This window comes from Haliotis rufescens, unplaced genomic scaffold (assembly GCF_023055435.1).
Source record: "Haliotis rufescens isolate VD_foot unplaced genomic scaffold, xgHalRufe1.0.p SCAF_2, whole genome shotgun sequence".
NCBI lineage: Eukaryota > Metazoa > Mollusca > Gastropoda > Lepetellida > Haliotidae > Haliotis > Haliotis rufescens.
The window spans coordinates 53,097,630-53,122,754 of NW_025963890.1; the positions used below are offsets into that span (position 1 = coordinate 53,097,630).

The window sequence follows — 25,125 nt, forward strand, 5'->3', positions numbered from 1 at the left end:
GCGGCGACGCTCACATTACAGCTTAGTTAACATATCTGCCACTTATATTTATATACATTTATAGATATATTTAAAGTAAAAACATGAACTGCTATTCTACCCCAAGAACAATTACTCCACTCGTACATATATTCACACGGACAGGACATATCTATATCTTGTTCTGAATTCAACAGACAAGTACCACGACGTGGTGGGAATCACATAATAAACGAAGCGTCTGTAAAATGCAAAAATCTCCTTACAAATGTGATCTGATCTTACATTGCACATTTTGAGTTGATTTGGGTAATTACCGGCTTTGTTGTATACAAATAGTGTTGGCACTCAGTTCGGCATTCAGACTAGTAGACTTTTAAAATCCTCAGTTCCACATTGATATTAGCCTCTGAACTTGTATGGCGATTAGATCAGAACACACGTCGATCTATTGTCCTCAGTTCGGCTTGGACAGGAGAAGCTGTTAAAAGACATCTTGTTACGTCATTCTATTGTTTGAACGCTCAATTATTTTTCAGGAATGGAGAGTTGCTTGTCAACTGTACATATTCTTGAAGCAGCATTTGAATTTTGCAGAATATTTTGTCAAAATGTAAAAGTAGGGATGAGTTTTAAGTAGGGGAATATCCTCGTAACTCTCCATTCCTTAAAAATAATAGGCCTCGGCCCCTGCGGGGCCTCTGCACCATTATTTTTAAGGAATGGAGAGTTACTCGGACATTCCCCTCTACATATCGTCCTCAGTTCGGCATTCAGGGGGAACGCCGAGTGACTTCAGTTTGATATATTGTCCTTAGTTCGACATTGAGGGTAGAACGAAGACAGACTTCAGTTAGATATATTGTCCTCAGTACGGTATTTAAGGGACACCATCTGACAGACTTCAGTTGGATATATTGTCTTCAGTTCGGCATTTAGGGTGAATGCCAACAGATTTCAGTTGGAGATATTCTCAGTTCGGCATTGAGACGCTGATGATGTTGTCGTAGCAGGGGCTGGAGATCAACCACCACGCCGACAAGTCGCTGGACAGCTTCTGTAAGTGGCAGCGTGAGATCAACGTCAACCTCAACTACACCGCTGACGACGGCACCGGGATAGCACACCATGACAACGCCGTGCTTATAACCAGGTGAGAACAAAGATGTATCACTCTGTCCAGTAAAGTCTGACTGTCATGCTAGTGGAACAGACACACGTAGAAACGATGTTGACTTCAGGGAAGTGCCAGTTATCTCCCTCACCATTGCCAGGATCCGATAATCATGGGTTCGACATCCCGATTTTTCGTTATTATGATCCACCATAGTGGTAAATGAATACTACCTTCATCAGATCAGGCTGTGCGCCCACATAATGTAGCCACGTCGTGACATAACTGAACTATTAATCAATGCTGCGTACAAATCCAGCACACTCACCCCTAGGGTACGAAGAAGCGTCACGTAAGGGCCCTGAGACGTTAAACAGCGAAACCTGCAGACAGTGTAGGATCTCAAACAGCATAGTCGAGTTTACAAAGAAATACGCAGATACTTAGTTTCTAGCAACGAAATACATTTAATCTTGTTCTACTAGTATAGCTCGGAAATACACTTAACCTTTGTTCTACTAGCTGGGAAATACATTTAATATATGTTCTACTAGCTGGGAAATGATTTAATCTTTGTTCTACTAGCTGGGAAATTCATTTAATCCTTCTTCTACTAGCTGGGAAATGCGTTTAATCTTTGTTCTAGCTGGGAAATACATTTGATTTTGTTCTACTAGTATAGCTCGGAAATACACTTACCCTTTGTTCTACTAGCTGGGAAATACATTTAATAAATGTTCTACTAGCTGGGAAATGATTTAATCTTATTTCTTCTAGCATCGACTTCATCTTTGTTTTGCTAGCTGGGAAATACATTTAATCCTTGTTCTACTAGCTGGGAAATACATTTAATCTTTGTTCTACCAGCTGGGAAATACATTTAATCTTTGTTCTACTAGCTGGGAAATACATTTAATCTTTGTTCTACTAGCTGGGAAATACAATAAATCTTTGTTCTAGTTGGGAAATACATTTAATCTTTGTTCTACTAGCTGCGAAATGCGTTTAATTTTTGTTCTACTAGCTGGGAAATACATTTAATCTTTGTTCTACTAGCTGGGAAATACAATTAATCTTTGTTCTATCTGGGAAATACATTTAATCTTTGTTCTACTAGCTTGGAAATACATTTTAACTTTGTTCTACTACCTTGGAAATACATTTAATCTTTGTTCTACTAGCTGGGTAATACAATTAATCTTTGTTCTACTAGCTGGGAAATGCGTTTAATCTTTGTTCTACTAGATGGAAAATACATTTAATCTTTGTTCTACTAGCTTGGAAATACATTTAATCTTTGTTCTACTAGCTGGGAAATACATTTAATCTTTGTTCTACTAGCTGGGAAATACATTTAGATCTTCTAGCTCTCATTAATGTGATATACATACATTCCTGGCGTAGGAAGGATCTGGTTTAAAGTAGATAGAGGGCACAGACCCGGTACTGTGTATGACACACATCTCTGAAGCCCCCCGTCCTGGTAACATTTCTGATATAACTGGAAGGGGGCTCATTTGATCGGCGTACAACCCAACTCACTCACTCACACAACTTCTATTTCAGGTTCGACATCTGTACCTACAAGAACAAGCCATGTGGGACACTAGGTGGGTCGAAATTCAAACATCGGAAATATGATATTTCACAATGGAATGAAAATAGATGTTTAAGTTTTCTATCACGTTTTGATATCCATCAGTTACATATTAACAGACAAAACAACTGAAGGCAGAACACTACACGAAAAAGTAGTATTTCCTTTAGAAAATCAGTCCGCTTATGACTGAAGGTTAAACTACAAACACCGATGTCATGCCGACTAGGATGTGCATCGTCAGTCTAACGATACGTTCTTCTGTCTAGTCACCACTGTGGTTGAAGCTAGACTCCTTTAAAGATCAATCAATATGCTTATATAACACAAACATTCAGGAAAGCACGTGCGTTTTAATGTTCTTTCCACGAAGCTGAATGCGTTTGGGACAGTTCACTTCCTGAAAATACATATATAAACAAACAGTCGCTGAACAGTTATCTTTAACGTGCTTCACATTTAAATCACGTGTACTGTAAAAGTCAATCCGCGAAGTGAATGACATTGTTCTTGTACTTGAACTACACAACCGACAATCCATGAACAGTTCTTCAGTCCATATAACCTATGTGAAGGAGGTAGGGTTGTCACCTAATTATAATTCGAAATGTTATATTACAAAGAATGTTGAAAGTGACATGAACTTGTCGTCATGTGTGACCTAGGCACCTGTAAAACAGTTGAGGATAACACCAGAAGCATTTCAACGTTCTATGTTTCTCTGCCCCCTGGCACGTGCAGGTCTGGCACCGGTGGCGGGGATGTGCGAGGACGACAGGAGCTGCAGCATCAACGAGGACATCGGTCTCGCCTCCGCCTTCACCATCGCACACGAGATCGGTCACAAGTGAGTTTGGTGCTTCCGGTATGCTGTGGTTGTCTAGCAGTGAAGAGTTGAGTCCCTTGGACGAACAAAGATTCTAGGATAGTGGATTCGAATCTTAGATTCGACCTGATAATGATGTTTGGTTTGTCAACGCCCTACCCCTGCACGTGGGTTTCACCTATGTAGTGAACGTCCAAAACCTACATCAATTCGAGCTTTGAAAGACTTATAACCTTTGATTATTGGAAAGACTAATGTAACGATACCAAAGTTTGTTGCGACAGTTTCGGCATGTTGTGTAGTGCTGGTTAGAGCCGTGTTATAACACCCTGGTTTGTTGCTTCAGTTTCGGCATGTTGTATAGTGGTTAGAGCCATGTTACAATGCCATGGTTTGTTGCGACAGTTTCGGCATGTTGTATAGTGCCAGTTAGAGCCATGTTAAAACGCCGTGGTTTGTTGCTACAGTTTCGGCATGTTGTGTTGTGGTGATTAGAGCCATGTTATAACGCCTTGGTTTGTTGCGACAGTTTCGGCATGTTGTGTTGTGGTGGTTAGAGCCATGTTATAACGCCTTGGTTTTCTGCGACAGTTTCGGCATGTTGTGTTGTGGTGGGTAGAGGCATGTTATAACGCCTTGGTTTGTTGCGACAGTTTCGGCATGTTGTATAGTGCTGGTTAGATCTATGTTATAACGCCTTGGTTTTCTGCGACAGTTTCGGCATGTTGTGTTGTGGTGGGTAGAGCCATGTTATAACGCCTTGGTTTGTTGCGACAGTTTCGGCATGTTGTATAGTGCTGGTTAGATCCATGTTATAATGCCGTGGTTTGTTGCGACAGTTTCGGCATGTTGTATAGTGCTGGTTAGATCCATGTTATAACGCCTTGGTTTGTTGCGACAGTTTCGGCATGTAGTATAGTGCTGGTTAGATCTATGTTATAACGCCTTGGTTTTCTGCGACAGTTTCGGCATGTTGTGTTGTGGTGGGTAGAGCCATGTTATAACGCCTTGGTTTGTTGCGACAGTTTCGGAATGTTGTGTAGCGGTGGTTAGAGCCATGTTATAATGCCGTGGTTTGTTGCGACAGTTTCGGCATGTTGTATAGTGCTGGTTAGATCAATGTCATAACGCCTTGGTTTGTTGCGACAGTTTCGGCATGTTGTGTAGTGGTGGTTAGAGCCATGTTATAACGCCTTGGTTTGTTGCGACAGCTTCGGCATGCACCACGACGGCGCAGGCAACCCTTGCGGCACCCCCGGGCACGAACCCGCCCGCATCATGGCCGCCCAGCTCACCAAGGACACCGTGCCGTTCCTGTGGTCGAGTTGCAGTCGAGAATACATCACCAGTTTCCTCGAGTAAGTCACACAACACATGACCCACAGTCGAGAATACATCACCAGTTTCCTCGAGTAAGTCACACAACACATGAACTTGGACACCAGATGGCCCACAGTCCAATAGATATATATACTGCCCGTGAGTTGTACCGACGTGTTGCCAAAACATGAGTTGCCCCTTGACAGTTCGTCTTGGGTACCATCACTCTCTGTCAGATGACTTTACCTGTTACGTCAGTTCAGCAAGCATGTTTCTAGGTCCAGCAGACTGTCACAGATGAGTTTCGGTACCGGAAGTCTTTCAGTACCATTGATATGTCGACTTTAGGCACCGAAGTCTTTCACTCCTACTTGATATGTCGAGTTTCAGTACCGGAAGTCTTTCAGTCCTACTTGATATGTCGACTTTTGGTACCCGAAGTCTTTCAGTCCAACTTGATGTGTCGAGTTTCAGTACCGGAAGTCTTTCAGTCCTACTTGATATTTAGAGTTTCGGCACCGGAAGTCTTTCAGTCCTACTTGATATGTCGAGTTTCAGTACCGGAAGTCTTTCAGTCCTACTTGATATTTAGAGTTTCGGCACCGGAAGTCTTTCAGTCCTACTTAATATGTCGAGTTTCAGTACCGGAAGTCTTTCAGTCTAACTTGATATGTCGAGTTTCGGTACCGGAAGTCTTTCAGTCCTACTTAATATGTCGAGTTTCAGTACCGGAAGTCTTTCAGTCTAACTTGATATGTCGAGTTTCAGTACCGGAAGTCTTTCAGTCCAACTTGATATGTCGAGTTTCGGTACCGGAAGTATTTCAGTCCTACTTAATATGTCAAGTTGCAGTACCAGAAGTCTTCCAGTCCAACTTGATATGCTGAGTTTTGGTACTGGAAGTCTTTCAGTCCAACTCGATATGTCGAGTTTTGGGACTGGAAGTCTTTCAGTCCAACTTGATATGTCGAGTTTTGGGACTGGAAGTCTTTCAGTCCAACTTGATATGTCGAGTTTCAGTACTGGAAGTCTTTCAGTCCTACTTAATATGTCGAGTTTCAGTACTGGAAGTCTTTCAGTCCAACTTGATATGTCGAGTTTCGGTACCGGAAGTCTTTCAGTCCAACTTGATATGTCGAGTTTCAGTACCGGAAGTCTTTCAGTCCAACTTGATATGTCGAGTTTCAGTACCGGAAGTCTTTCAGTACTACTTGATATGTTGAGTTTCAGTACCGGAAGTCTTTCAGTACTACTTGATATGTCGAGTTTCGGTACCGGAAGTCTCTCAGTACTACTTGATATGTTGAGTTTCAGTACTGGAAGTCTTTCAGTACTACTTGATATGTTGAGTTTCAGTACCGGAAGTCTTTCAGTCCTACTTAATATGTCCAGTTTCAGTACCAGAAGTCTTCCAGTCGAACTTGATATGCTGAGTTTGGTACTGGAAGTCTTTCAGTCCAACTCGATATGTCGAGTTTTGGGACTTGAAGTCTTTCAGTCCAACTTGAAATGTCGAGTTTCAGTACAGGAAGTCTTTCAGTCCTACTTAATATGTCGAGTTTTGGGACTGGAAGTCTTTCAGTCCAACTTAATATGTCGAGTTTCGGTACCGGAAGTCTTTCAGTCCAACTTGATATGTCGAGTTTCAGTACCGGAAGTCTTTCAGTACCACTAAATATGTCGAGTTTCGGTACCGGAAGTCTTTCAGTCCTACTTAATATGTCGAGTTTTGGGACTGGAAGTCTTTCAGTCCAACTTGATATGTCGAGTTTCAGTACTGGAAGTCTTTCAGTCCTACTAAATATGTTGAGTTTCAGTACCGGAAGTCTTTCAGTCCAACTTGATATGTCGAGTTTCAGTACCGGAAGTCTTTCAGTCAAACTTGATATGTCGAGTTTCAGTACCGGAAGTCTTTCAGTCCTACTTAATATGTCGAGTTTCAGTACTGGAAGTCTTTCAGTCCAACTTGATATGTCGAGTTTCGGTACCGGAAGTCTTTCAGTCCAACTTGATATGTCGAGTTTCAGTACCGGAAGTCTTTCAGTCCTACTTGATATGTTGAGTTTCAGTACTGGAAGTCTTTCAGTCCTACTAAATATGTTGAGTTTCAGTACCGGAAGTCTTTCAGTCCAACTTGATATGTCGAGTTTCAGTACTGGAAGTCTTTCAGTCCTACTAAATATGTTGAGTTTCAGTACCGGAAGTCTTTCAGTCCAACTTGATATGTCGAGTTTCAGTACTGGAAGTCTTTCAGTCCTACTAAATATGTTGAGTTTCAGTACCGGAAGTCTTTCAGTCCAACTTGATATGTCGAGTTTCAGTACTGGAAGTCTTTCAGTCCTACTTAATATGTTGAGTTTCAGTACCGGAAGTCTTTCAGTCCAACTTGATATGTCGAGTTTCAGTACCGGAAGTCTTTCAGTCCAACTTGATATGTCGAGTTTCAGTACCGGAAGTCTTTCAGTCCTACTTAATATGTCGAGTTTCAGTACTGGAAGTCTTTCAGTCCTACTTAATATGTCGAGTTTTGGGACTGGAAGTCTTTCAGTCCAACTTGATATGTCGAGTTTCAGTACTGGAAGTCTTTCAGTCCTACTAAATATGTTGAGTTTCAGTACCGGAAGTCTTTCAGTCCAACTTGATATGTCGAGTTTCAGTACTGGAAGTCTTTCAGTCCTACTAAATATGTTGAGTTTCAGTACCGGAAGTCTTTCAGTCCAACTTGATATGTCGAGTTTCAGTACCGGAAGTCTTTCAGTCCTACTAAATATGTTGAGTTTCAGTACTGGAAGTCTTTCAGTCCTACTAAATATGTTGAGTTTCAGTACCGGAAGTCTTTCAGTACTACTTGATATGTTGAGTTTCAGTACCGGAAGTCTTTCAGTCCAACTTGATATGTCGAGTTTCAGTACTGGAAGTCTTTCAGTCCTACTAAATATGTTGAGTTTCAGTACCGGAAGTCTTTCAGTCCAACTTGATATGTCGAGTTTCAGTACTGGAAGTCTTTCAGTCCTACTAAATATGTTGAGTTTCAGTACCGGAAGTCTTTCAGTCCAACTTGATATGTCGAGTTTCAGTACTGGAAGTCTTTCAGGCCTACTAAATATGTTGAGTTTCAGTACCGGAAGTCTTTCAGTCCAACTTGATATGTCGAGTTTCAGTACTGGAAGTCTTTCAGTCCTACTTAATATGTTGAGTTTCAGTACCGGAAGTCTTTCAGTCCAACTTGATATGTCGAGTTTCAGTACCGGAAGTCTTTCAGTCCAACTTGATATGTCGAGTTTCAGTACCGGAAGTCTTTCAGTCCTACTTAATATGTCGAGTTTCAGTACTGGAAGTCTTTCAGTCCTACTTAATATGTCGAGTTTTGGGACTGGAAGTCTTTCAGTCCAACTTGATATGTCGAGTTTCAGTACTGGAAGTCTTTCAGTCCTACTAAATATGTTGAGTTTCAGTACCGGAAGTCTTTCAGTCCAACTTGATATGTCGAGTTTCAGTACTGGAAGTCTTTCAGTCCTACTAAATATGTTGAGTTTCAGTACCGGAAGTCTTTCAGTCCAACTTGATATGTCGAGTTTCAGTACCGGAAGTCTTTCAGTCCTACTAAATATGTTGAGTTTCAGTACTGGAAGTCTTTCAGTCCTACTAAATATGTTGAGTTTCAGTACCGGAAGTCTTTCAGTACGACTTGATATGTTGAGTTTCAGTACCGGAAGTCTTTCAGTCCAACTTGATATGTCGAGTTTCAGTACTGGAAGTCTTTCAGTCCAACTTGATATGTCGAGTTTCAGTACTGGAAGTCTTTCAGTCCTACTTAATATGTCGAGTTTCAGTACCGGAAGTCTTTCAGTCTAACTTGATATGTCGAGTTTCAGTACCGGAAGTCTTTCAGTCCAACTTGATATGTCGAGTTTCGGTACCGGAAGTATTTCAGTCCTACTTAATATGTCAAGTTGCAGTACCAGAAGTCTTCCAGTCGAACTTGATATGCTGAGTTTTGGTACTGGAAGTCTTTCAGTCCAACTCGATATGTCGAGTTTTGGGACTGGAAGTCTTTCAGTCCAACTTGATATGTCGAGTTTTGGGACTGGAAGTCTTTCAGTCCAACTTGATATGTCGAGTTTCAGTACTGGAAGTCTTTCAGTCCTACTTAATATGTCGAGTTTCAGTACTGGAAGTCTTTCAGTCCAACTTGATATGTCGAGTTTCGGTACCGGAAGTCTTTCAGTCCAACTTGATATGTCGAGTTTCAGTACCGGAAGTCTTTCAGTCCAACTTGATATGTCGAGTTTCAGTACCGGAAGTCTTTCAGTACTACTTGATATGTTGAGTTTCAGTACCGGAAGTCTTTCAGTACTACTTGATATGTCGAGTTTCGGTACCGGAAGTCTCTCAGTACTACTTGATATGTTGAGTTTCAGTACTGGAAGTCTTTCAGTACTACTTGATATGTTGAGTTTCAGTACCGGAAGTCTTTCAGTCCTACTTAATATGTCCAGTTTCAGTACCAGAAGTCTTCCAGTCGAACTTGATATGCTGAGTTTGGTACTGGAAGTCTTTCAGTCCAACTCGATATGTCGAGTTTTGGGACTTGAAGTCTTTCAGTCCAACTTGAAATGTCGAGTTTCAGTACAGGAAGTCTTTCAGTCCTACTTAATATGTCGAGTTTTGGGACTGGAAGTCTTTCAGTCCAACTTAATATGTCGAGTTTCGGTACCGGAAGTCTTTCAGTCCAACTTGATATGTCGAGTTTCAGTACCGGAAGTCTTTCAGTACCACTAAATATGTCGAGTTTCAGTACCGGAAGTCTTTCAGTCCTACTTAATATGTCGAGTTTTGGGACTGGAAGTCTTTCAGTCCAACTTGATATGTCGAGTTTCAGTACTGGAAGTCTTTCAGTCCTAATAAATATGTTGAGTTACAGTACCGGAAGTCTTTCAGTCCAACTTGATATGTCGAGTTTCAGTACCAGAAGTCTTTCAGTCCAACTTGATATGTCGAGTTTCAGTACCGGAAGTCTTTCAGTCCTACTTAATATGTCGAGTTTCAGTACTGGAAGTCTTTCAGTCCAACTTGATATGTTGAGTTTCAGTACCGGAAGTCTTTCAGTACCACTAAATATGTCGAGTTTCGGTACCGGAAGTCTTTCAGTCCTACTTAATATGTCGAGTTTTGGGACTAGAAGTCTTTCAGTCCAACTTGATATGTCGAGTTTCAGTACCGGAAGTCTTTCAGTACTACTTGATATGTTGAGTTTCAGTACCGGAAGTCTTTCAGTACTACTTGATATGTCGAGTTTCGGTACCGGAAGTCTCTCAGTACTACTTGATATGTTGAGTTTCAGTACTGGAAGTCTTTCAGTACTACTTGATATGTTGAGTTACAGTACCGGAAGTCTTTCAGTCCTACTTAATATGTCCAGTTTCAGTACCAGAAGTCTTCCAGTCGAACTTGATATGCTGAGTTTGGTACTGGAAGTCTTTCAGTCCAACTCGATATGTCGAGTTTTGGGACTTGAAGTCTTTCAGTCCAACTTGAAATGTCGAGTTTCAGTACAGGAAGTCTTTCAGTCCTACTTAATATGTCGAGTTTTGGGACTGGAGTTTTGGGACTGGAAGTCTTTCAGTCCAACTTAATATGTCGAGTTTCAGTACCGGAAGTCTTTCAGTCCAACTTGATATGTCGAGTTTCAGTACCGGAAGTCTTTCAGTACCACTAAATATGTCGAGTTTCGGTACCGGAAGTCTTTCAGTCCTACTTAATATGTCGAGTTTTGGGACTGGAAGTCTTTCAGTCCAACTTGATATGTCGAGTTTCAGTACTGGAAGTCTTTCAGTCCTACTAAATATGTTGAGTTTCAGTACCGGAAGTCTTTCAGTCCAACTTGATATGTCGAGTCTCAGTACCGGAAGTCTTTCAGTCCAACTTGATATGTCGAGTTTCAGTACCGGAAGTCTTTCAGTCCTACTAAATATGTTGAGTTTCAGTACCGGAAGTCTTTCAGTCCAACTTGATATGTCGAGTTTCAGTACTGGAAGTCTTTCAGTCCTACTAAATATGTTGAGTTTCAGTACCGGAAGTCTTTCAGTCCAACTTAATATGTCGAGTTTCAGTACCGGAAGTCTTTCAGTCCAACTTGATATGTCGAGTTTCAGTACCGGAAGTCTTTCAGTACCACTAAATATGTCGAGTTTCGGTACCGGAAGTCTTTCAGTCCTACTTAATATGTCGAGTTTTGGGACTGGAAGTCTTTCAGTCCAACTTGATATGTCGAGTTTCAGTACTGGAAGTCTTTCAGTCCTACTAAATATGTTGAGTTTCAGTACCGGAAGTCTTTCAGTCCAACTTGATATGTCGAGTCTCAGTACCGGAAGTCTTTCAGTCCAACTTGATATGTCGAGTTTCAGTACCGGAAGTCTTTCAGTCCTACTAAATATGTTGAGTTTCAGTACCGGAAGTCTTTCAGTCCAACTTGATATGTCGAGTTTCAGTACTGGAAGTCTTTCAGTCCTACTAAATATGTTGAGTTTCAGTACCGGAAGTCTTTCAGTCCAACTTGATATGTCGAGTTTCAGTACCGGAAGTCTTTCAGTCAAACTTGATATGTCGAGTTTCAGTACCGGAAGTCTTTCAGTCCTACTTAATATGTCGAGTTTCAGTACTGGAAGTCTTTCAGTCCAACTTGATATGTCGAGTTTCGGTACCGGAAGTCTTTCAGTCCAACTTGATATGTCGAGTTTCAGTACCGGAAGTCTTTCAGTCCTACTTGATATGTTGAGTTTCAGTACTGGAAGTCTTTCAGTCCTACTAAATATGTTGAGTTTCAGTACCGGAAGTCTTTCAGTCCAACTTGATATGTCGAGTTTCAGTACTGGAAGTCTTTCAGTCCTACTAAATATGTTGAGTTTCAGTACCGGAAGTCTTTCAGTCCAACTTGATATGTCGAGTTTCAGTACTGGAAGTCTTTCAGTCCTACTAAATATGTTGAGTTTCAGTACCGGAAGTCTTTCAGTCCAACTTGATATGTCGAGTTTCAGTACTGGAAGTCTTTCAGTCCTACTTAATATGTTGAGTTTCAGTACCGGAAGTCTTTCAGTCCAACTTGATATGTCGAGTTTCAGTACCGGAAGTCTTTCAGTCCAACTTGATATGTCGAGTTTCAGTACCGGAAGTCTTTCAGTCCTACTTAATATGTCGAGTTTCAGTACTGGAAGTCTTTCAGTCCTACTTAATATGTCGAGTTTTGGGACTGGAAGTCTTTCAGTCCAACTTGATATGTCGAGTTTCAGTACTGGAAGTCTTTCAGTCCTACTAAATATGTTGAGTTTCAGTACCGGAAGTCTTTCAGTCCAACTTGATATGTCGAGTTTCAGTACTGGAAGTCTTTCAGTCCTACTAAATATGTTGAGTTTCAGTACCGGAAGTCTTTCAGTCCAACTTGATATGTCGAGTTTCAGTACCGGAAGTCTTTCAGTCCTACTAAATATGTTGAGTTTCAGTACTGGAAGTCTTTCAGTCCTACTAAATATGTTGAGTTTCAGTACCGGAAGTCTTTCAGTACTACTTGATATGTTGAGTTTCAGTACCGGAAGTCTTTCAGTCCAACTTGATATGTCGAGTTTCAGTACTGGAAGTCTTTCAGCCCTACTAAATATGTTGAGTTTCAGTACCGGAAGTCTTTCAGTCCAACTTGATATGTCGAGTTTCAGTACTGGAAGTCTTTCAGTCCTACTAAATATGTTGAGTTTCAGTACCGGAAGTCTTTCAGTCCAACTTGATATGTCGAGTTTCAGTACTGGAAGTCTTTCAGTCCTACTAAATATGTTGAGTTTCAGTACCGGAAGTCTTTCAGTCCAACTTGATATGTCGAGTTTCAGTACTGGAAGTCTTTCAGTCCTACTTAATATGTTGAGTTTCAGTACCGGAAGTCTTTCAGTCCAACTTGATATGTTGAGTTTCAGTACCGGAAGTCTTTCAGTACTACTTGATATGTCGAGTTTCGGTACTGGAAGTCTCTCAGTACTACTTGATATGTTGAGTTTCAGTACTGGAAGTCTTTCAGTACTACTTGATATGTTGAGTTTCAGTACCGGAAGTCTTTCAATCCTACTTAATATGTCCAGTTTCAGTACCAGAAGTCTTCCAGTCGAACTTGATATGCTGAGTTTGGTACTGGAAGTCTTTCAGTCCAACTCGATATGTCGAGTTCTGGGACTTGAAGTCTTTCAGTCCAACTTGAAATGTCGAGTTTCAGTACAGGAAGTCTTTCAGTCCTACTTAATATGTCGAGTTTTGGGACTGGAAGTCTTTCAGTCCAACTTAATATGTCGAGTTTCAGTACTGGAAGTCTTTCAGTCCAACTTGATATGTCGAGTTTCAGTACCGGAAGTCTTTCAGTACCACTAAATATGTCGAGTTTCGGTACCGGAAGTCTTTCAGTCCTACTTAATATGTCGAGTTTTGGGACTAGAAGTCTTTCAGTCCAACTTGATATGTCGAGTTTCAGTACCGGAAGTCTTTCAGTACTACTTGATATGTTGAGTTTCAGTACCGGAAGTCTTTCAGTACTACTTGATATGTCGAGTTTCGGTACCGGAAGTCTCTCAGTACTACTTGATATGTTGAGTTTCAGTACTGGAAGTCTTTCAGTACTACTTGATATGTTGAGTTACAGTACCGGAAGTCTTTCAGTCCTACTTAATATGTCCAGTTTCAGTACCAGAAGTCTTCCAGTCGAACTTGATATGCTGAGTTTGGTACTGGAAGTCTTTCAGTCCAACTCGATATGTCGAGTTTTGGGACTTGAAGTCTTTCAGTCCAACTTGAAATGTCGAGTTTCAGTACAGGAAGTCTTTCAGTCCTACTTAATATGTCGAGTTTTGGGACTGGAGTTTTGGGACTGGAAGTCTTTCAGTCCAACTTAATATGTCGAGTTTCAGTACCGGAAGTCTTTCAGTCCAACTTGATATGTCGAGTTTCAGTACCGGAAGTCTTTCAGTACCACTAAATATGTCGAGTTTCGGTACCGGAAGTCTTTCAGTCCTACTTAATATGTCGAGTTTTGGGACTGGAAGTCTTTCAGTCCAACTTGATATGTCGAGTTTCAGTACTGGAAGTCTTTCAGTCCTACTAAATATGTTGAGTTTCAGTACCGGAAGTCTTTCAGTACTACTTGATATGTTGAGTTTCAGTACCGGAAGTCTTTCAATCCTACTTAATATGTCCAGTTTCAGTACCAGAAGTCTTCCAGTCGAACTTGATATGCTGAGTTTGGTACTGGAAGTCTTTCAGTCCAACTCGATATGTCGAGTTCTGGGACTTGAAGTCTTTCAGTCCAACTTGAAATGTCGAGTTTCAGTACAGGAAGTCTTTCAGTCCTACTTAATATGTCGAGTTTTGGGACTGGAAGTCTTTCAGTCCAACTTAATATGTCGAGTTTCAGTACTGGAAGTCTTTCAGTCCAACTTGATATGTCGAGTTTCAGTACCGGAAGTCTTTCAGTACCACTAAATATGTCGAGTTTCGGTACCGGAAGTCTTTCAGTCCTACTTAATATGTCGAGTTTTGGGACTAGAAGTCTTTCAGTCCAACTTGATATGTCGAGTTTCAGTACCGGAAGTCTTTCAGTACTACTTGATATGTTGAGTTTCAGTACCGGAAGTCTTTCAGTACTACTTGATATGTCGAGTTTCGGTACCGGAAGTCTCTCAGTACTACTTGATATGTTGAGTTTCAGTACTGGAAGTCTTTCAGTACTACTTGATATGTTGAGTTACAGTACCGGAAGTCTTTCAGTCCTACTTAATATGTCCAGTTTCAGTACCAGAAGTCTTCCAGTCGAACTTGATATGCTGAGTTTGGTACTGGAAGTCTTTCAGTCCAACTCGATATGTCGAGTTTTGGGACTTGAAGTCTTTCAGTCCAACTTGAAATGTCGAGTTTCAGTACAGGAAGTCTTTCAGTCCTACTTAATATGTCGAGTTTTGGGACTGGAGTTTTGGGACTGGAAGTCTTTCAGTCCAACTTAATATGTCGAGTTTCAGTACCGGAAGTCTTTCAGTCCAACTTGATATGTCGAGTTTCAGTACCGGAAGTCTTTCAGTACCACTAAATATGTCGAGTTTCGGTACCGGAAGTCTTTCAGTCCTACTTAATATGTCGAGTTTTGGGACTGGAAGTCTTTCAGTCCAACTTGATATGTCGAGTTTCAGTACTGGAAGTCTTTCAGTCCTACTAAATATGTTGAGTTTCAGTACCGGAAGTCTTTCAGTCCAACTTGATATGTCGAGTCTCAGTACCGGAAGTCTTTCAGTCCAACTTGATATGTCGAGTTTCAGTACCGGAAGTCTTTCAGTCCTACTAAATATGTTGAGTTTCAGTACCGGAAGTCTTTCAGTCCAACTTGATATGTCGAGTTTCAGTACTGGAAGTCTTTCAGTCCTACTAAATATGTTGAGTTTCAGTACCGGAAGTCTTTCAGTCCAACTTAATATGTCGAGTTTCAGTACCGGAAGTCTTTCAGTCCAACTTGATATGTCGAGTTTCAGTACCGGAAGTCTTTCAGTACCACTAAATATGTCGAGTTTCGGTACCGGAAGTCTTTCAGTCCTACTTAATATGTCGAGTTTTGGGACTGGAAGTCTTTCAGTCCAACTTGATATGTCGAGTTTCAGTACTGGAAGTCTTTCAGTCCTACTAAATATGTTGAGTTTCAGTACCGGAAGTCTTTCAGTCCAACTTGATATGTCGAGTCTCAGTACCGGAAGTCTTTCAGTCCAACTTGATATGTCGAGTTTCAGTACCGGAAGTCTTTCAGTCCTACTAAATATGTTGAGTTTCAGTACCGGAAGTCTTTCAGTCCAACTTGATATGTCGAGTTTCAGTACTGGAAGTCTTTCAGTCCTACTAAATATGTTGAGTTTCAGTACCGGAAGTCTTTCAGTCCAACTTGATATGTCGAGTTTCAGTACCGGAAGTCTTTCAGTCAAACTTGATATGTCGAGTTTCAGTACCGGAAGTCTTTCAGTCCTACTTAATATGTCGAGTTTCAGTACTGGAAGTCTTTCAGTCCAACTTGATATGTCGAGTTTCGGTACCGGAAGTCTTTCAGTCCAACTTGATATGTCGAGTTTCAGTACCGGAAGTCTTTCAGTCCTACTTGATATGTTGAGTTTCAGTACTGGAAGTCTTTCAGTCCTACTAAATATGTTGAGTTTCAGTACCGGAAGTCTTTCAGTCCAACTTGATATGTCGAGTTTCAGTACTGGAAGTCTTTCAGTCCTACTAAATATGTTGAGTTTCAGTACCGGAAGTCTTTCAGTCCAACTTGATATGTCGAGTTTCAGTACTGGAAGTCTTTCAGTCCTACTAAATATGTTGAGTTTCAGTACCGGAAGTCTTTCAGTCCAACTTGATATGTCGAGTTTCAGTACTGGAAGTCTTTCAGTCCTACTTAATATGTTGAGTTTCAGTACCGGAAGTCTTTCAGTCCAACTTGATATGTCGAGTTTCAGTACCGGAAGTCTTTCAGTCCAACTTGATATGTCGAGTTTCAGTACCGGAAGTCTTTCAGTCCTACTTAATATGTCGAGTTTCAGTACTGGAAGTCTTTCAGTCCTACTTAATATGTCGAGTTTTGGGACTGGAAGTCTTTCAGTCCAACTTGATATGTCGAGTTTCAGTACTGGAAGTCTTTCAGTCCTACTAAATATGTTGAGTTTCAGTACCGGAAGTCTTTCAGTCCAACTTGATATGTCGAGTTTCAGTACTGGAAGTCTTTCAGTCCTACTAAATATGTTGAGTTTCAGTACCGGAAGTCTTTCAGTCCAACTTGATATGACGAGTTTCAGTACCGGAAGTCTTTCAGTCCTACTAAATATGTCGAGTTTTGGGACTGGAAGTCTTTCAGTCCAACTTGATATGTCGAGTTTCAGTACTGGAAGTCTTTCAGTCCTACTAAATATGTTGAGTTTCAGTACCGGAAGTCTTTCAGTCCAACTTGATATGTCGAGTCTCAGTACCGGAAGTCTTTCAGTCCAACTTGATATGTCGAGTTTCAGTACCGGAAGTCTTTCAGTCCTACTAAATATGTTGAGTTTCAGTACCGGAAGTCTTTCAGTCCAACTTGATATGTCGAGTTTCAGTACTGGAAGTCTTTCAGTCCTACTAAATATGTTGAGTTTCAGTACCGGAAGTCTTTCAGTCCAACTTAATATGTCGAGTTTCAGTACCGGAAGTCTTTCAGTCCAACTTGATATGTCGAGTTTCAGTACCGGAAGTCTTTCAGTACCACTAAATATGTCGAGTTTCGGTACCGGAAGTCTTTCAGTCCTACTTAATATGTCGAGTTTTGGGACTGGAAGTCTTTCAGTCCAACTTGATATGTCGAGTTTCAGTACTGGAAGTCTTTCAGTCCTACTAAATATGTTGAGTTTCAGTACCGGAAGTCTTTCAGTCCAACTTGATATGTCGAGTCTCAGTACCGGAAGTCTTTCAGTCCAACTTGATATGTCGAGTTTCAGTACCGGAAGTCTTTCAGTCCTACTAAATATGTTGAGTTTCAGTACCGGAAGTCTTTCAGTCCAACTTGATATGTCGAGTTTCAGTACTGGAAGTCTTTCAGTCCTACTAAATATGTTGAGTTTCAGTACCGGAAGTCTTTCAGTCCAACTTGATATGTCGAGTTTCAGTACTGGAAGTCTTTCAGTCCTACTAAATATGTTGAGTTTCAGTACCGGAAGTCTTTCAGTCCAACTTGATATGTCGAGTTTCAGTACCGGAAGTCTTTCAGTCCAACTTGATATGTCGAGTTTCAGTACCGGAAGTCTTTCAGTCCTACTTAATATGTCGAGTTTCAGTACTGGAAGTCTTTCAGTCCTACTTAATATGTCGAGTTTTGGGACTGGAAGTCTTTCAGTCCAACTTGATATGTCGAGTTTCAGTACTGGAAGTCTTTCAGTCCTACTAAATATGTTGAGTTTCAGTACCGGAAGTCTTTCAGTCCAACTTGATATGTCGAGTTTCAGTACTGGAAGTCTTTCAGTCCTACTAAATATGTTGAGTTTCAGTACCGGAAGTCTTTCAGTCCAACTTGATATGTCGAGTTTCAGTACCGGAAGTCTTTCAGTCCTACTAAATATGTTGAGTTTCAGTACTGGAAGTCTTTCAGTCCTACTAAATATGTTGAGTTTCAGTACCGGAAGTCTTTCAGTACTACTTGATATGTTGAGTTTCAGTACCGGAAGTCTTTCAGTCCAACTTGATATGTCGAGTTTCAGTACTGGAAGTCTTTCAGTCCTACTAAATATGTTGAGTTTCAGTACCGGAAGTCTTTCAGTCCAACTTGATATGTCGAGTTTCAGTACCGGAAGTCTTTCAGTCCAACTTGATATGTCGAGTTTCAGTACCGGAAGTCTTTCAGTCCTACTTAATATGTCGAGTTTCAGTACTGGAAGTCTTTCAGTCCAACTTGATATGTCGAGTTTCGGTACCGGAAGTCTTTCAGTCCAACTTGATATGTCGAGTTTCAGTACCGGAAGTCTTTCAGTCCAACTTGATATGTCGAGTTTCAGTACCGGAAGTCTTTCAGTACTACTTGATATGTTGAGTTTCAGTACCGGAAGTCTTTCAGTACTACTTGATATGTCGAGTTTGGGTACCGGAAGTCTCTCAGTACTACTTGATATGTTGAGTTTCAGTACTGGAAGTCTTTCAGTACTACTTGATATGTTGAGTTTCAGTACCGGAAGTCTTTCAGTCCTACTTAATATGTCCAGTTTCAGTACCAGAAGTCTTCCAGTCGAACTTGATATGCTGAGTTTGGTACTGGAAGTCTTTCAGTCCAACTCGATATGTCGAGTTTTGGGACTTGAAGTCTTTCAGTCCAACTTGAAATGTCGAGTTTCAGTACAGGAAGTCTTTCAGTCCTACTTAATATGTCGAGTTTTGGGACTGGAAGTCTTTCAGTCCAACTTAATATGTCGAGTTTCAGTACCGGAAGTCTTTCAGTCCAACTTGATATGTCGAGTTTCAGTACCGGAAGTCTTTCAGTACCACTAAATATGTCGAGTTTCGGTACCGGAAGTCTTTCAGTCCTACTTAATATGTCGAGTTTTGGAACTGGAAGTCTTTCAGTCCAACTTGATATGTCGAGTTTCAGTACTGGAAGTCTTTCAGTCCTACTTAATATGTTGAGTTTCAGTACCGGAAGTCTTTCAGTCCAACTTGATATGTCGAGTTTCAGTACCGGAAGTCTTTCAGTCCAACTTGATATGTCGAGTTTCAGTACCGGAAGTCCTTCAGTACCACTAAATATGTCGAGTTTCAGTACCGGAAGTCTTTCAGTCCAACTTGATATGTCGAGTTGCAGTACCGGAAGTCTTTCAGTACCACTTAATATGTCGAGTTTCAGTACCAGAAGTCTTTCAGTCCAACTTGATATGTTGAGATGCAGTACCGGAAGTCTTTCAGTACTACTTGATATGTTGAGTTTCAGTACCGGAAGTCTTTCAGTCCAACTTGATATGTCGAGTTTCGGTACCGGAAGTCTTTAAGTCCTACTTAATATGTCGAGTTTCAGTACCGGAAGTCTTTCAGTCCAACTTGATATGTCGAGTTTCGGTACTGGAAGTCTTTCAGTACTACTTGATATGTTGAGTTTCAGTACCGGAAGCCTTTCAGTCCTACATAATATGTCCAGTTTCAGTACCAGAAGTCTTTCAGTCCAACTAAATATGTTGAGTATCAGTGCCGCAAGTATTTCACTCCTAATTAATATGTCGATATGTGTGCCCATGCAGAAGGACATTTGACTGCTTTATTGCAGCTCAGGACAAGCTCAGTGTCTGGTGAACAAGCCAATCAAGCGGGAGTTCGTGTTCCCCCGTGAGCTGCCCGGGGAGACAATCGGAGCACACCGGCAGTGTAAGCTGCAGTTCGGAGCTCACGCCAATGCTTGCAAGATCCGGGTGAGCAATGGTCGCACCTGCTGCAAGGAGGTGTCACGTGATGGTTGAGTGTCTTGGGTCTTAATGCCACCTTAAACAGTATGTTATGTCACGACGTGTCACGGTAACATGTGGATCCTGGTAGATAAGCTAATTGTGCTCTGTAACGAATGGTATGATGATGCTAGTCTGGTGGTACCTGATGTATGACCCATTTATCTCTGCTACAGCTGGTGTATAACCCATTTATCTCTGCTACAAATGGTGAATGACCCATTTATCTCCGCTACAGCTGGTGTGTGGAGAGCTGTGGTGTACGGACATCAAGGGTCAGTGTGTGACCAACAGCATCCCGGCGGCGGAGGGCACGGTGTGCCTCCTCTCCCACAAGAAAACAGGGGTAAGGCCACGCCCACTCCCTGAGCACACCTGTAAACTCGCATCCTGCTAGGTGTGACATATGTAGAAATATGAATGTAGTTAATAATATATACTTTATTGTCAACAAATTATCAATCAGGTATTAACTCTTGAGTGGTGAGAGGTTATGATGCAATGAGCCAACTGCACCAGTAATCTCTCGCACGTCCATCACTACTTGCAATGTTTGTAATGTCGTTGACGTTTGTGTCGTTCACAACAGCGCTGCTACAGAGGACGCTGCCAGAGCACGAACTACAAACCTAAACCCGTGAACGGAGGATGGGGGGCGTGGTCGAACTGGGGGGAGTGTTCAAGGACCTGTGGGGGCGGAGTCAACTCCAGTCAGAGGGAGTGCAACACCCCAGCGTGAGTTGCCACTCTTTATGTCCGTCAGATGCGTATAAATTATTTGAAAAACAGTTCAGGATAACAAATTATGCAGTCCGTTAATATTCCTATCTGTATCATCTCATTTTTTAGGTAGCTTATATGTTTCAGGCCGAAGCATGGTGGAAAGTACTGTCTGGGGAAGAGGAAGAAGTATATGTCCTGTAACACCCAGGTAAGGAAGAAGTATATGTAGTGTAACATCCACGTAAGGAAGAAGTATATGTAGTGTAACATCCACGTAAGGAAGAAGTATATGTCCTGTAACACCCAGGTAAGGAAGAAGTATATGTCCTGTAACACCCAGGTAAGGAAGAAGAATATGTTGTGTAACATCCACGTAAGGAAGAAGTATATGTCCTGTAACACCCAGGTAAGGAAGAAGTATATGTCCTGTAACACCAAGGTAAGGAAGAAGTATATGTAGTGTAACATCCACGTAAGGAAGAAGTATATGTCCTGTAACACCCCAGTAAGGAAGAAGAATATGTTGTGTAACCTCAACGTAAGGAAGAAGTATATGTCCTGTAACACCCAGGTAAGGAAGAAGAATATGTTGTGTAACATCCACGTAAGGAAGAAGTATATGTCCTGTAACACCCAGGTAAGGAAGAAGTATGTGTCCTGTAACACCCAGGTAAGGAAGAAGTATATGTCCTGTAACACCCAGGTAAGGAAGAAGTATATGTAGTGTAACACCCACGTAAGGAAGAAGTATGTGTCCTGTAACACCCAGTTAGGAAGAAGAATATGTCCGCACACAGCTTGTGTCACGGTAGACTACCTTCATAATGCTAACATCAATGTCTTGCCCTGGGCGTCGAGGTCTCGAGATCTCAACCCAATCGAACACCTCTGGTATGAACTCGATCGACGTTACGACAACGTCGGAGCACACCGCAGACACTCCCACAACTGGCCAACGCGTTACAAGCAGAATGGCGCAGAATTCCGCAGGAAAGAATTCGTACACTTATCCAGTCAGTGCCGAGGAGATGCAGAGCCGTGATTGCTGCACGATATACTGAGTTCAGCGCAACCTGGTGGCCTTATGTGACATGACAATGAACAGTTTTCAATACAACGATATTAGACACCTGTATTTACCAACAACATTTTGCCATAATCCAAATATGCATAAATTTAAAACGCTACTGTCATCTTCGTGTAAACAATTACTTGGAAAACTATGTAAATACCTGTATTACAGCTATGAAAGAAGACGTAATTATGAAAAACCTGTAAATTTGTACCTGACATTACCTTTTTTCATGTACCACACTATTTCAAATGTATGTATTGTATATGGGCCAGTGGCCTTGGTACAAATAAAGACTTCTTCTTCTTCTTCAATACCTTTGTACAACGATAACATGTGACTATCGAGCTCCAAAATTTCATATTTGTACCAATGATATTAAATTAAATATATCGACTTTATTAGGTACAATAAATTTACTAAAACTCTACCTGTGCGTTTTTCTTAAGAGTGTATGTCCTGTAACACCGAGGTGAGAAAGAAGTAAATGTCATGCAACACCTCTGTACTCTGTATATGTCTGTCTGCCTCTGTTCACTGGCTGTACTTGTCCACTCTCCCCACAGCCCTGCCCGACTAACGTCACGGACTTCAGGGAGGTGCAGTGCGCTAGCTTCAACGCCGTGGAGTTCCGGGGCCGCCATTACGACTGGAAGCCGTACACAGGAGGTGAATAGAGCCCCAGGCTGCCCTTGGCCAGTCCCCTTCACAGGCTCGTCTTCCTGCAACTAAAGTTGCTTGTTTATAGTTGACAGTCTCACTCTTCATATGCAGCCTTATCTTCGTATAATTTTCAGTTTTTATTCTATATGCGATAATAAACCATCTTCCCGAGGAAGGGGCGTTAACGGACTGTAAAAGTCCAGTTTCCACCCTTGGCGAACTAAGCTGGAATTTCTGGGCCAGATCGTAGTGCAATCAGTGATCATTACGAGTTATGTCCCTTCTAAATCCACGCTATTAACCAATCAGATTCCACTTCTCATATCACTTGCATTTGCTTCAAACAAACTAGCGGTATCAGTCGGGACGTTTTGATCGATAATCAAGATCAACATTGTAATGAAACGGGTCTTACTTCGCAAAGTGCATCAAATCACGTGACCACCTTCATTCAAAACATATAAAGAATTGGAAAATATCTGTTGACGCCGAGTTGGCGGTACCCATGCTTTGCAAAGCACGAGATCGACCGAAATCTGCACGGCATTTAGCACCATGTCGACTATGCATAGACTCGTTAGTCCAGTCAAAATATAACTCCAGGATTCCAGCCTAATTCGGCAAGGGTGGAAACTGGACTTTTATAGTCAGTTAACTCCCTTGCCTCTGGAAGATGATAAGAGACGAAAACAAAGTTTTATATCCGCCTAGTGTTATGTTATCAGCTGTATATTATGTGATGTCACATATCTATGTATTTGAATCCTGCATGTGTTTGTTGAGAGAGTTGTCTGCTCTTAGTGCAGGTGAAACCCTGCGCTCTGATCTGTATGGCGGAAGGGTACAACTTTTACACGGAACGATCTTCAAAGGTCATCGATGGCACAAAGTGTAGTTCGGACACACTCGACGTTTGCATTGATGGAGAGTGTCACGTGAGTGGACCATTTTTGTGGGCATTTATAGTGGACGTTTGTAGAAATATTTTTCTGTATCACAATCTTACATTTTTAGACTTTATGAAAAGTAAAGTCCGATACTCAAGCGAGATCTTGTGCTGGATTATGTATTAAAAGTATTCTGAGCGTCTTTTCCAACACCAATACTTGCATGTTCTCATATATCCTCACGTAATCGGTTTTTGGTCACCGAAGAAACATGACCGCGTCCTGAGAAGGAACGAATAGATATAGAACGAGCAGGCACAACAATATTGAATAAATGTCGTGCTTCAACGTTGAAATGACATTAATTCTAGTTGCCTTTGGAAGTTGAAATGTCGGCGTTGAATTTACATCAGTTATCAATGTTGAAAAAATCTTGAATTTTAGTTGTATATTGGTTGAAAATGCTTTGCATTGATTCATTCAGTTATGCAACACTATATAATCAGATCATTTTCGCTTCTATAAATATATTGATACCAACTATAAATTTACAAAATCGCTTTTATACAAATTCGTTGAATTAATGTTTTTATGAAATGTTGAGTTTTTCGAATATTTTTCATCGTTGAATCAGTCGGATTTCAACATATTTTCAATGTAGAAAGGGCAATGTTGAAACAAACCTCAGATCAACCACATTTGAAACAATGTCATGTGCTGTTATGTAAGGATTATCTTGCCTGTTAACTTGACGTTTATTAATATTTGGCGTTGGCCGTTGGCCGTTGGCGTCAAACTAAACTTGAAATGCATAGGCAATCTTATAACCAGGAATGACTTTAACAGTATCATCGGTCGAGTAACGTCGGAACATTTTGAGGAAAGCATTTTGTCTCACACAAAAACCTGAGGGCCTTGTTTTCAACCACATCTTCACTGATGGGACACTCAACAGAGGTCGACCGCTTCCGTGGTCCATGGTAGAACGTCCGGAGAGCGTAAGGTCCGGGGTTTTATCCCCGGCCGCGTCATACCAAAATACGTTAAAAGATGGTACTTTTCAGTATACTGTGTCTGAGTGGGGTATTCATGTTAAACTGCATGTTATCTCAGTGGGCTAGCACTATAAATCGGCAACAGTCATAATCTTGGACGCGACATTAAACCCAATTTCACCTCACCAGATTCATTAATCTTAGCATGGAATGTGGTATTGTACCCAAGTCACTTAAAACACCAATTTTGAAACCTCACATCAATACGTCCTCACTTAATCGAATCGACTATTATAGAGTTCTTAGACAAAGCATATCATCATTACGCTGATGTCACCAAAATGGTGGATAGCTTTGGACTTGACCTACCCAAACGTATTGCATCAACAACATTAAGGAGTGCACAGCTTGTCACTAAATCCTCTACAGCAACACCTAGAAATTGTCCTATCGATGCATTATTAAAACTCCTGGTTAGTGCCTCAACAGTACAAATTAAGCGACTACAATATATCCAGAATAATGGTGTCAGTAGATCATATCCCTGTCAAGGATTATTCAAGTTCCTTGAAGTTGTGACCGACTGTCTCCTTTGACATAGACATGGCACACTGAAGTTCAAGGGAGCGCAGTTGTGATCTGACCAACGCTGATGAAATTATCAAACCACTGCATGGGCAATCTCTTGTCTTCTTTGGATCGCTTGCCGAAATCAATGGCAAAAGAGTGGCTACCTCCATACGAGAATTACTATATCAGAAATCGTCCATGGCGTGACCGTGGATGACTAAATGACACTCCTCAATTGATGTTGATGGGCAGAACTTCAGATGGCACAAGATGGCAAACGGAACAGAGAGGGGTCATGCAGCCTTCCTCAACGACATTCCATCAAGTTAACCTTTATAAGCCATATCTGAGGCCTCGGAAGAAAATTGGCGGTATTTCCC

At 41.3% G+C, this 25,125-nt stretch overlaps 1 protein-coding gene across 1 annotated transcript in view; it reads left to right on the plus strand.

The window, feature by feature from the left end:
• Positions 1-25,125, plus strand: part of LOC124125427 (A disintegrin and metalloproteinase with thrombospondin motifs 6-like) — a 62,124-nt gene that overhangs the window by 17,485 nt on the left and 19,514 nt on the right. The window contains exons 6-15 of the mRNA XM_048400145.1: positions 990-1,132; positions 2,660-2,703; positions 3,432-3,537; positions 4,728-4,874; positions 19,661-19,802; positions 20,074-20,181; positions 20,425-20,570; positions 20,703-20,766; positions 22,197-22,299; positions 23,095-23,228. Of these exons, the coding sequence (XP_048256102.1) occupies positions 990-1,132; positions 2,660-2,703; positions 3,432-3,537; positions 4,728-4,874; positions 19,661-19,802; positions 20,074-20,181; positions 20,425-20,570; positions 20,703-20,766; positions 22,197-22,299; positions 23,095-23,228 (1,137 nt within the window). The remainder of the gene's footprint in view (positions 1-989; positions 1,133-2,659; positions 2,704-3,431; positions 3,538-4,727; positions 4,875-19,660; positions 19,803-20,073; positions 20,182-20,424; positions 20,571-20,702; positions 20,767-22,196; positions 22,300-23,094; positions 23,229-25,125) is intronic.